Source organism: Typopeltis vanoorti, chromosome 11, assembly GCF_054136105.1.
Source record: "Typopeltis vanoorti isolate ZY-2024b chromosome 11, IOZ_Tvanoo_1.0, whole genome shotgun sequence".
Taxonomy (NCBI): domain Eukaryota; kingdom Metazoa; phylum Arthropoda; class Arachnida; order Uropygi; family Thelyphonidae; genus Typopeltis; species Typopeltis vanoorti.
Genome location: NC_143559.1, coordinates 112,957,342 through 112,970,974, shown reverse-complemented (window position 1 = coordinate 112,970,974; position 13,633 = coordinate 112,957,342). Strand labels below are relative to the sequence as shown.

The following is a 13,633-nucleotide window of genomic DNA, read 5'->3' as shown; positions in this document are numbered from 1 at the left end:
CTTCTACATCCCAGACATGATAAACAAATTACCTTTTGAATACAGAAACCTTACAAACTACAATAGCCTGAAAAAGAGCTCTAAGGACATACTACGAACAAGAAACATGCACCCAAAATACCAAACTACCATACAAACTTAATGAAACACGATATATTCGTTCAGGCTTCCAGTTTCAGCGACACATCAAAACATTCCAAGTTTGTGTGTGTGTGTGTGTGTGTGTGTGTGTGTGTGTGTGTGTGTGTGTGTGTGTGTGTGTGTGTGTGTGTGTGTGTGTGTGTGTGTGTGTGTGTGTGTGTGTGTGTGTGTGTGTGTGTGCGCGTGCGCGCGCGAGCGAGAGAGAATTTCTCAATCATAAATTTCGTAGCTTCCCAACACAGCAAACAAACCAATAAATAATAACCAACTGGTGTCATCCACAGATAAGCTTTAAGGATGAAAGCTGAGAAATTACTTCTCATCCAAGATAAAAAAAAAAAGAAGAAGAAAAGAAGAAATCAACAGACCTCCATGGACTCAAGTGACTCATTGTAGGTGGTCCCACTCTCATAAGCACAGTTCATCTTACCTCAATTTAAATGCATTTACTGTCCCTGCACTCACGACACTCTTAGTCAAATTCCAATCACCAGCCACTCTCAATGTAAAAAAAAAAAAAAAAAAATCTACTCCATACCGTTTTGTTCCCATCCACCTTATACAGCTTCCAGGAATGGCCTCTCGTTCTCCCCTTGTCTCCAGATGTGCTTTGAAAAATCTCATCCACGTTAATCTGGTATAATCACCCCTTACCAACATATACGTCTAGACTCTGTAATTTGCATTCTCTCAGTCTGTCCTCGTATTCCACATTCAAGAAGCCAGAAACCAACTTAGTCAATCGTCTCTGAACTCTCTCTCCAACATCTCATATCCTTTTGCAAACCTGACGACCAAATATGTGCACAGTAATCCATATTCGGCCTGATAGAGACCTTGTACAATGGAATCCAACCATCCTTACTTCTGCACGTGGTGTTCTTCTTATCATTCCCATAATCCGCTGTGTTGTCCTCACAATTTTAGCGAAATATCCACGAAATTTCAACTTTCTATTTACCATCACTCCCAGATATTTTATCTCCATAACCCTATGCAACAGACTACCGTGTGAATGGTAGTCTGATGTGCATAATTTATGTATGGTCACGTATAGAATGTAAGTAGATTAATAAATCCCGACATCCCTTTAACAAATCCATACTGACCTGTATGTTTCGATGTTCTATTTACTTAATTAAAAATATCACAGTTATTTAGTCAATATTCAAAAATAAATAAATAAAATTATTTGTTGGGGTTATTATTACACATCGTAATAATTTAAAATTATCATGCGCAGTAATAAGTATTATGGTAAATTAAAAAATGATATTAACTTAAAATTATTATATATATATTTAAAAATGCATGCAATGCTATTTATATTTCTATTTGCTTATATGATATTATTAATATTTACACACATCACCTATTCTCGGATCCTTTCCTGCTTTTTAATGAAAACCCAGCAGACATATAATATGCTTTAATTCTCTATTAAACTTGCCATACAACGATGATATTAATCTTTTCCAGGAAACAAGACGGCCAACTTCGCCCTTAGGGGGCGCTTCTTTACTGATATATGTATGTCTATGTCCCTTGAACCGCTTAATAAACTGTAGGACTACAAATGATTTCAATTGTGTACGCCTGGGGGCGCTATCTTCTCACGCTGCAGATGAAAAGGAAGAAAACAAGTTGGTGCGCGAAGCGAGCGAAACTCCGTGATAAAGAGGTGGCAGAGAGTCCGCTAAGGAAGTGGAACTTTACAGGTGGAGGAGAAAAATAAAACCAAGCGCGCAAACAAACAAAAATTTTTGAATTTGGCGAAAAGATTGAGAAAGTGACGGAAGTTAAAAGTCTCTTTCTAAAATTCAGTAATGATTCGTCTTTTGCTATTTGTCGTCATCATCGCTGTGCAGGTAAGGACTTAAGTTGTTCTTTTGTTACGATAAATATTTAAAAGTAGTTTTCATACGCAGTCTTTTAATACCAAGCGACAATTAGCACTGCTGACAAAGTTCATTAAGTCTAAATTGCTTCAGCTTATAAAAATGTAGCTGTTCAAAATAGATTAAAAATTAAAACATCTTTCTCAATACTTTCCAGCGAATATCGATTTTTAAGCTGTTAAATCATTTTAAGATATTCGTAATAGCAAAACTAGATTAAGAACGATGTTTTGATTTCATCATGATGAAACGTTGTAGTTTTGGGCAGACGATTGTGAATTATTAGAAACTAGATTTAATAGCAATGCAAGTTCAGTATTAGTGATTATTATAAAAATATGTGCGTAAAAGTTATGTTATGTTTTATAACTAATATAGATTTGTTTCGTTTTTTTTTTTTTTTGTTCTTACCAAACTACTTATATCATTTAATAAAAAAAAAAAACACAACAGAATATCACATTAACAATTCCGGTTCTTTTTTCCTTTAAAAATATCTCTGTTGATATGAAGTACTGTATTGATTTACGAGCAATTTTTTTTTTTTTTTCAATATAACGTTTCTTCACAAGAGAAATTTTTCATTGTTTTAAATGAGATGAATAATTTATTCGAGAAAAAAATATCGAAAATTTCGGACTATTTTTTCCCTGTAAATTCGAATGCTGCTTTACCACCTGAGTACACTTGGGGTCTTAAACTTCTCTTTTATTCTCTCTCTCTCTCTCTCTCACACACACACACACACACACACACACACACACACACACACACACACACACACACACACACACACACACACACACACACACACACACACACACACACACACACACACACACACACACTCTCTCTCTCTCTCTCTCTCTCTCTCTTTAAAAATGTGACCACCTTGTTGGGATTCCTGAGGCAGCCTAGCTTATACAATGGGCTTTCAAAAAACATCGTAGACCGATTATTCTAAATTATATTTTTTTATTTCTTGCAACACAAATTAATCTTTGTTTGTGACGACATGCTCAATGGTTACTTTCGGAATATTTTCCTTTAACATTTACATAATTATTTATTTATTTATTATTATTATTTTCCCATGTGGATAAAAGAAATTAATGACCTGTAATGTTGTAACCTTATAGTAACTGCAGTGCTTTTGATTATAATCTCATCTTCTTAGATCAGATTTTTCCGACGTTTCGACATCCGGTATATTTTTGCTTCATTTCTCAGTCATTATTGTACCTTCTTGAAAAAAAAAAAAAAAAAATGTGATGGATGTCTTCAGAATCGAAAATGTTGACATCAATGACCTTTTTTAAAGCTCAAACTACTTGAACGTAATCCGCTCATTAATTTCCCCCGTGATTTTTTTCCAAGCTTACCAGAAAATTTTACATTGCCTGTAATTTAGCAATTATTATTACGACCACACTACATAAAAGTATAAACCTATTTTCTACTTTTGTGATTTGCAGAAAACAGATTTCTTGAAAAGGATAAAGGGATAAAATGCGCTTTTGTAATTCTCCCTCTGTTATAACAACAGTTGTCATCGTTATAAAAATATCAGTTACATTAATGTTGTCATAAATATAACGACTATATGTCATTTACATATAATATTCGATGAAATTTATTTTTAATGTTCATCACGTATATGTTATCAATTAAAATTATTATATTAAACTACAATTATATCCTTTACAAGAAAGCAGGTTACCTCTGTGTGATGGCCTGGTTGGCCAAGCGAACAGCACTCCGCTTTTCCTTGTATGAATGTTTGTGACAGTGTTTAGGTGGTAGTGATATTTATCTCCCGGTGTGCGTGGAAATGATGCCGTCCATAAAATAACTGAAGTCCCACCTAAGAGCAGATTCCTAAGGAATCTGCTTAAGGGAAGACAATATCAAGAAATAGTGTAACATTCCCACACCGTTCTAAATTTAAACAAATGCTATGCACTACTCTTATTTGCGTTATGGGAAATAGTATAACTTAACATTTCCTCCTGAATGTTAATTCGATTTTTTGTACCTTTATTCTTACGCTTGCTGAGGTTTTGATTGTAATTAAAGCCCTAGAAACTAACACATATCACCCGCTGAGTTGATCTTACAGTCATTGACGCTCTTTGCACTGATGGTGGTCATGAAACGATGAGCGAAAATTTTATTAATAAAGTATATTTCTCCTTGTATAAATAATCCGGGTTTTTTTTTTAATTTTATTACTAAACTTACGTTTTAGTAAAATAAAATAAAATAAAACAATTTTGGGATTATCTTAACCTTAACCGAGTCCTCAGTACTTTACTTTGTAATAAGAAGGTTGTTATTTCACAAAAATGCTGTAGTTGTATTGTTTCTGTCCAGGAAGAAGTATCTAATGCTAAATTAGTGAGGAATTTTATCATAAAATAGCTCGATGTGTATTGTGTTTTATGCAATTAGGAAGTTCTGTTCCATCTTCGTTGTTTACTGTTATGCGTTGGCATATCTTATTCTACGAGATTCAAGGTTAACAGGTTAATTCGTGATATGTTGTTTATTACACACACACACACACACACACACACACACACACACACACACACACACACACACACACACACACACACAGGTGTTAACAGTTCTACGTTACGAAGACAAGCCAGTTAGTGTGTGAAAGGAGTGAGCGACTGCACAGCTGCGACAAGAATCTCTACAATTAAGAGGGAGCAATCTTGACAAAGTGTTCATCTATAGAAATGGCCACCAGAGCTGCATAAATTTCATCAGCTAGCGCATTTCGAACATACTGAAGAAATAATTTTCTATTTTTTTTCCCCTTTATTCTTCCTGATGCCGATTCGTGCCATTTAATTCACGCATTCTCTAAAACAGCACACAAAATAACATATCCATCAACGTTGGAAATTTTTTTTTTTTTTTTTTTGTCTGTCTTTGCCATAAATATTGTATTTCCTGGAAATGCGTGAAAATGATGGCCTCTAACCTCGAATTCCTCAGTTGGCGACCTTTTTAATGAACAGGTAAAGTTTTGTAACTTAGTAAGTCCTTGATCAGTTGAGAAAGTTTTTTTTTTTTTTTTTCCAAAATGCTAACACTGTTTGCTACTTCGTAAATCAACCAAACGGACGTTCGTTGAGTTTCCAATTTAACAACGAAACAAGGATTTCCTTCTAACACGCAGTAAATTATCACTGCGTGTTAGAACTTATTCCCTTAGTTGACCGCATATGGACAGGGTTTGTTCAAAGAAAACTATAAATGAAATACATTAAATTAGCAGTTCATTTGTTTATAGCGTATGATGATATAACGGCCGTGAGCCCCTTTTACGGGGAAGTCCGGCACATCTCAATTCCCCAAATTTTATCCGAGTATTACGTATTCCTGACTGTAATCCGTGTGCGTGTGTTCACTGAGCCGGTTTGCTTGTTTGCGGGAGGAAAAACCTCAGATAAACTGGGGAGAAAAACCCTGCTGACCACGCCCAAGACCGGCTAACTTGAGAAAATTATTTTATGATTAATTTAAAGTTTCTTTTTTTTTATTATTATTTTGTAAAGGAAGTGCGCTGCATTCTTTTACCTTCTGACTTTGGAAATCGGTTCGTTTCATCGCCCTTCATTACATTAGATGAAAAGCTGACAAGAGAATACTGAAGATAACAAGCTGCCATCTTGTGTTCGTATTCTACTGAGTAGTATTGTATTTCAAGGTTGAGTATTCTAAATTAACAACTTAAAAACTCGTGTTATAAAATTATAAAATTTTAGTTTCCTATGGCAAACGTCGACTTACTCTAAAGGCTAAAAAGAGGCCTAAAAAAAGTTTCTCTATTCAGAGACTATAAGTCCTTCTCCGACTATAAGTCTTTCTTCGGCAGATCTAGCGTAATTACGGAAATTACTAAAGGAAACTCGTGTATCATCTTCTTCCTCCTTACTGAAAAGTTTTTGTGTATCTATTTTATAGCTAAAACGGAATTTTTAAATTTATTTTAATAATACAGTATATCAAAAGGGAAATAATATATACACTAACCTATACATTGCATTTATTTTATACTAGAAGACTGAAATATTTCTGTTGGCTAATATATTCTGTATTTTCACACCTGTTACTGTTCAATGTGACAGGAAGACTCAAGAACTCCCAATCCTGCCTGAAATTTCCAAATCTTTTCAGTTATGTCCTCTTGTAATTTTATTTATTTAATTATTTCTATTTATTTTCTTCCCGTAGATGCTGACATCATCAACACAAATATTGGAATGACATTTTTGGGCTTCCTTTTTCTCCTGAATTGGTTGCGAAATAAGCTGCTTCATTACTTATTTTTGTTCTTTTGAATAAAGAGATCTTACGTCGGTTCTTCTGATTTATCACATAACCTGTATTCATCAATATTTACGTTGTTTTCCCCCTCGTAATGACTTAGAACTGCATCTATACTTCATTAGTAAGAGAATTATTATTATTATTTTTAGAATGGTGGTGGATGGTTTATAATAACAGTAATTAACGTGGAATACTGACCAGAGAGAGAGAGAGAGAGAGAGCAAGGAGTCAGTCAGTTGCTCTGCTTTATGTCAAGTGAGCTCCACTATGTAATTCAGTGAATTCGTCAACATTTCTATAATACGTCCCACCAACTATAAGCATGAAACTCTTAACCAGCACAATATCACGAGGAAACTGACAGCCTTTTGGATTCTTCGTTGCAGGCTTCAAAAATATGGAGTTAATGAGTTTCTTTTTTAAAATCTATATATAATATATTAAGATGAATTTATCAAGCTTTCATATGAAGAAAACGTTTAACCTTGTACTGCAAAACATTACTTCATAGACCATCGGGAATAATCCCCCCCCCTCCCTCGCCCACATACACACCTCCTGCAACTGGTTTTCCAAGTTCTGATGAAGTATATTTATAAGTATTGCACACATTCATTCTTGTTTATTTTGCAAAGTAATTATCTGTACAGTAATCCTGTACAGATAATTACTTTGTCATTGGTTCTTATCCGTTCTTCGTGAAAAATGTTTGAATAATTTAACAATCTAGGTAATTCTTCTTCTTCGTTGATATAATACAAGGTATATAAAGCATGTATAGCCAATCTACTAATGTATCGTGGGGAAACCTTTTCATAAGTGATCTGAGGAATGTTCACAGTGACCTCCCGCGAAGACCAAAGCATTTATAAAAATGTAACTTGGGACTGAACTTTGAAGAGCCACACGCGTAACTAATCAAACGACTTCCCCTTCGGATTATCATTATGTATATTTCGTTGAGAAAAAAGCCCATAGATAAAAGTCAAGAGATGACAGAGTATACTGTTGCTGGGAATACATGGAAATAAGCTGAGGAGGAAATAACATTTCCTTTCTCCACAGATATCCAATTATGACAATGGTGAGTGTGCGCTTTGGAAGGATGACGAATTATTTTCGAGGTTATCATGGTGCATTCTGCTTATAAACATTTTTGGAATGCTTTTCCTCTTTTGCTTCCCCCCCCCACCACAGAGTTCGCTAAAATTTTTAAAAGTGAGTCATGATATCCATTATGCTATTAAATTCTACAATTCAACATCAAAAGTTTTGTTATTAAGCAAAATAGTTTTGTTGTTGAATATAAATGTATGTTGTCACATTAAAAATTAATTGCGTTAAGGATCGTACTTTATTCTTTGAAAAATTGGATCCAAAGTATAAGTATATACGACTCAAGCATAACAATATTAGGCATTAATGATGTACACTGCTTGGGGAAAAACAAACAAACAAGGGACACCCCCGATGGGCAAGGTGCATCGTGCCATGTAACACGTCACCTGTTTGTGGCCGGTATAAATGGGAGGAAAATGATTGTCTCCAAAGGTCAGTGCAACTGTGTCCGGATGACTCCCAGTTCTGACACAAAGAAGAGAACTGCGGGAGTTCTCTTCTTTTTGTTCCGCAAACTGTTGACAAATTGGGCCATCCAAGGCCAGCAATCAGTGATACCACACTGAGATGGAAGAACAGGAAGCCAACTGCAAGTGCTACTCGCAGTGGACGACCCACCACATTCACGGAATGTGACTGTAGGATGCTACGACGGATAATGTTGACGCTGAATGCGGAGTTCCGCGCATCGACTGGAACACGAATCTGCCCAAAATCATCCATAACCGAGGCTCACAACATTGGTTTCCATGGTAGAACCACAATAAGCAAGCCACACATTATTCGAAACCAACATACAGCATCGTCTTCAGTGGTGCAAAGAGCGTGTACAGTAGAACGTGGTAGCTCGGAAAGCTGTGGTATGGAGCGACGAATCACGCTTTACCCTGTACCGAGCAGATTGACGAATGTGGATGCCGGAACGTCTCTTACCAGAGTGCGTAACCCCAACTATGAAATTCAGAGGGCGGTGTAATGGTATAGTCCTGTTTTTCCTGGTTTGGCCTCGGACCTCTGTTTGTGGTGCCACGAACACTAAACTCCGAGAGGTATCCGAACTGGACAGTGCAATGCTTCCTACTTTGTGGGGTTTTACGGTCCTCACCATTATCTCTTTTAGCAAGACAATGCACTGTGTCATATGACACGCAGTTACAGAGCGGGCTTATGCACTGTATCATAAAGCTGATGCTGTAATTGCATGGTTTGTGGACATGCACGTCACCACACTTGACCAGTCTCCACAGAACCCTGATCTATTCAACATCTGTGGGATGAATTGAAGTGTTGGCTGAGGTGAAATGCATACATTATACAGGGTGGCCATAAATTAACTTTCCCTCTTTGGTGGGTATCTGGAGCTAAAACTAAAACCAATAGGGGAAAATTTTGCGCTGGCGGAGCCGAAAGCAGTCAAATATTTGCAGTAAACGCAGGTAAAAAGGATTATACAAATTTTGCTGTGCGTACGTGTAGAGCGATGTAGCTGCGCGTCGCCTAAGGGGTACACCCTAGCCCTTGTATCACTTTCTTGACTCATTAGTTAGAGCTGGCAGTGAAGTTTAATGAACGGATGACCTCCCTGACGTCAACCCTCGCCATTTATCCGGGCTTGGGACCGTCACCTATTTGGGGATAGCTTGCCCCCTTCGGTGGCTGCATAAAACGAAATGATATAGCAAAATAGGAAAGATTCACCGCTAGTCCTCGAATACTCTAATAGCATTGGGGGAAAGGAGCAAGGAGAGAAGAAAGAAGCCAAAAAAAGAAGAGTAGAGGACCTGTCTACAGATAATATAACAGATGTATAGTACATGAAGTAAGACATGGTCCAGTATCAGGTACCTCGGGTTTGCCACGCTCGTACTCACTAAAGTGAGCCCTTAAGTAAACAAGAAGGAATGGCAAAAACATGTTAACAGAATGAAAAAAGTAGAATAGGAAAAAAAAAAGTACGAAAGACTAGGAAAAGGATAGAAAGGTGAATTTGCAATGAACATTTTCGCAACATGTTTTGAGTGTTAAAGCAAAGCAGAAATAAATTACTGATTATTACTTGACACCTCCAAAGACACTTTTCGGGAGGATTACTTAATGCTCCATGTACACACTAAGCACGCTACCGCCACAAATAGTATTTTTATCTGTTAGATGCGTGTGCTACGGGCGATTTGCATTAAAAAAACCCTTATCCATATGGATGGTAATTAGCTAATGGATGGCAATTAGCTAATTGACCTTCATTTGAAAAACCCATAAAGGATTGCTCTCGTCAAGATGAGAATCGAACACTAGACTCTTGCGGTTGAGATGTGCAATATCCCATTTTTCTTTCATCTACATTACTGATTAATTGGTTCCGACTTCAACCACTTGATTGAGTTTTTTTTATTATTTATTTATTATTCTTTTTAATTGGCTAAATATTTCATTAATTTCAGTAAAGTACTCATTTAGATTGCTCCTGGCTGGAATTTTTTTTTTTTTTAAAGTGTCTACTTTTATTAGATATATGAAGAGCCAAAGGCTTCAATTACTTTACTTAATTACTTTTTTACTTTACATTAAAGTGTCTACTGTTTTAAAAAGGGTCTACTAATTGCATGAATTCTCTTTTTTTATTGCTTAACCTATTTTTATTTCTTTATTATTTTTTGCAATGAGGATGTGTTTTCCGATTACTATTTGAAATATTTCTGTTACTTAAAAGTCTAAAATAAAGTTAAATGATATATTGTTTATTTTTCAAAGATCTGATTAAATTATGAGAATATTATATTGGTTATGCTTCATTGTAAACTTTCACGTTCACGCACATCTGACTTTACCTGTAATATGTGTAATTTTTTTTTTGTTTTATTCGTATGGGGGAGGGAGGAACCCCATACCTCAACCGTCAAACTGGAGAGGAAGAACCCCATAGCTCAGCCGTCCCTTAGGACTGGTTGAACCCTCCTAGTGAGGGATTAAGTATGTGTTCCATGATCCATGTGTGTTCACGGGATGGTTTGCCTGTTCTGAGGGACGAAAAACCCGAGTTTCCGGGTGAAAAAACCCTCTACCTCTGTATGAGACCGGCTAACTCATCTTTAGTCGAAAGAGACCAGATAAAGATTCCTCACATCCAGGGGCGCGCCAGTAGTGTCCGGTGCCTGTGTACAAAACTTTAGTTGGCGCCCCCTATCCCCCCCTGCAATAAAAAAATCACTTTAAAAAAACGTTTTTTTTTTTTTTAAGTATTTCCTCCTCTTTGGTGCCTTTACTATCCTGGCGCCTGTGGGCGTCGCATACATTGCACATATGGCCGGCGCGCCCCTGCTCACATCATGAACGGGAATCAAACCCGGGTCTTTCCGACTGAACTACGGAGGTAATTAAATCCACCGAGTAGGCGACGTGAAGGGAAAAAATTTCCTTGAATGAAATCAAAATTGAACAGCGAAGAGAGATTCTTAGACTTCTAAAAATTAGAATTTAGACGGAGGTGGTGTTCAGAATTTCGACATTCGGTAAACAGTCGGATAAAAAAAATAAAAAAAAAAAAAAAAAAGACTTTACAAATGTTTGTAAAAGTTCCGAATACCGACTTACCGAATTTCAATAAAATACGTGTAGTTAGAGCTTTAAAAATAAGTTGTGTATAAAATAATGGATAAAACGAATCATGAGAAGCGAAATTTTCATAAAAAATGCACAAAATATAATTAGTCAGAAAGTTTTTACACTGAACAAAATTCACCATTTAAATAAAGTTATTCCTATTTTAAAGGCTTGAAATGTGTTCTCTTTCCAAACAAGGCACAAATCAAAGTAAAGATCCTGAACCAGAGATACGAAACGATCATGTTTAAAAAGCAGTTTCATCCTTCACCGAATGTTGGCTGAATCACGCAACAAAATTTCACTTGCTAAGAAAAGTAATTGATATTTTGGCGTGTTCGAAGTCATTAAACATGATTATCTATGAAATATCTGTACGAGTTAATGTAACATGATTATATCAACAACAACAACAAAAAAAAAAACAAAAAAAAACGTAAACTCATTATATACATTAAAGAAAACAACAAGAAAAATCATAAGTAATAGACGGGTTTATTTCCCAACCATTTCAAGAAAATAAAAAGGAATCCAGACGGAACTGCTCTTGAAGCCAATCAGAGACTTAAACTTCAAGAAGCTGAAAAAGCGAAATACCATTTAAGAATTCTAGAAATGGTCGACAGGATATTCGGGTTCATCATTCTTAACAATTATCTCGCAATCAAGAAGCCAAAGATCGGAAACGGCTTACTTGTTTGGTAAGTTTTGCACTCAACAACTTACAGATAAAAAGAAACCACAAGACTTTTTGGAAAATGCTTTGTTAAATTATAACGAAAGCTTTTAATGTACGTAATCGCTTAACAATGTTGATGCCACATTTTCTGATAAGACATCAATCACCGACAAAGGAACCTTGCAAAGAAAATATCACCTAGAAACCATCCATAAGAACAACAGATAATGAAAAAAAAAAAGTATAATTGCACGTACTAAAGCAATCAGTTATTTCAAAGAATGTATAAAAATGGCTTCGAAATGATACGTATTGAACACATTTGTCAGTCTCCTCAGAACAGACAAACCGTTTTCAGAATACACGCAATTGACAAACAACACATGAGGCTAGGTTACTTGGCCGTAAGAGGCTAGCGAGTCTAAAGTCGTTAAGAGAAGTGTGAGGGTGAGCTGAAAAATAATGAAAATTATTTATTACAAAAATGGTATAGTATACACCACTGTACACTATATCTTTAATTTTAAATGAAATGAAGGTTACTGCGTTTATATAAAAATAGATATCAATATAGATATAGACTTTATAATGATTTAACTAAAAATCATTACTATTTGCTGCGGTATGGGACTGACGTTTTAGTTGGGAAAGAGCGACCACCGTATTCTTTTTAACTTTGGGTCTACAAATAATTCAACAGTCTGTGTTTATACTCTGTTACAAAACTTCTTGTTAGCGATGTTACAAAAGATTATTAGCACTGAAAATTTTGAAAGCAGTAGCACTTTTGCAATAGCATTAGGTCCCTTCGAATATTCAGACACTGCTTTTTATATAGGGAATTTTTGGATAATCACAAACAAAGAAACTTACTTCTGTAATAAATGACTACAAAAACAGTATCACAAAATATTACATAAGTGATATGAATTACAAAGTAATATCTGTACAAATAAACTAAGGTCCACCTTTATTTACTAGCTAAAATAAATTTCTGCAAATAGGTTAACAAAATTCTTTTATGACTTTACTGAACATTATTAGCATTAGCACCTGAAACAAGCACTTGCCATTATATCGGGAGTACTGAGAAATTTCATCTTTACTCAACTATCATCGTCCTCTACGATCATAATAAACATCGATGAGTTAGTAATAAACGTTCCTTCTCAATTTCTTATTCAGGAGTAGTTAAAGGTTTCAGCTAAAGGTCGTGATTATGCAGCTGTTCTTTCTTGATTCCCCCACCAAAAAAAAAAAAAAAAAATCTTTCATTCTATAGATAGAAAATTTCGTAATATTAATCTTCCAGACATAACTAAAAGAGTTTGAGGCAGTTACGATTTTCTATAAGACTACACCTTGTCTCCTAATCTGATCCGTGTTTATACTATAAGCACTCTAAAAAGAATGACAATTTAATGATCACAAGAGCCAATAAGGGAAAATCAACTGTTCAGAATGAGAAAGCATACTGCACACACTCCCACTAGATTAGAAACCTTTATGCAGATGTACGTAAACGTGGACTTGCGGGAAAATACTTTGTCACGTGCTTCATCACGTGTTGTAGGCAACTATTTTAGAATGTTGCTGGTCGGTAATTGTCAATAGCGTTGATCACAATAGGAAAAAACAAAATATCTTTCAGAGTTCGATAAAGAGTTTATTGTGAGTATCCGTCTGGCAGGAACGACGATTTTGAAAACACCACAGCTGACTGATTACTCCAAACGTGAGATATCCCGGATGTTTATTCAATGGAAAAATAATCCACATTGCCTGTCTTAGAGGCGGTACTGTGGACTTAAGCGAGTCTGTTAGGAACCAAGATCGCAGTCGTCGCAGA

The 13,633-nt window shown here is 35.7% G+C and overlaps 1 protein-coding gene across 1 annotated transcript in view; it reads left to right on the top strand.

Annotated features, from left to right (window-relative positions):
• The first annotated feature begins 1,841 nt into the window (after positions 1-1,841).
• LOC150101956 (uncharacterized) overlaps positions 1,842-13,633 on the top strand; it is a 37,964-nt gene continuing 26,172 nt past the window's right edge. The window contains exon 1 of the mRNA XM_090400755.1: positions 1,842-2,009. Within this exon, the coding sequence (XP_090256881.1) occupies positions 1,968-2,009 (42 nt within the window). The 5' untranslated portion in view covers positions 1,842-1,967. The remainder of the gene's footprint in view (positions 2,010-13,633) is intronic.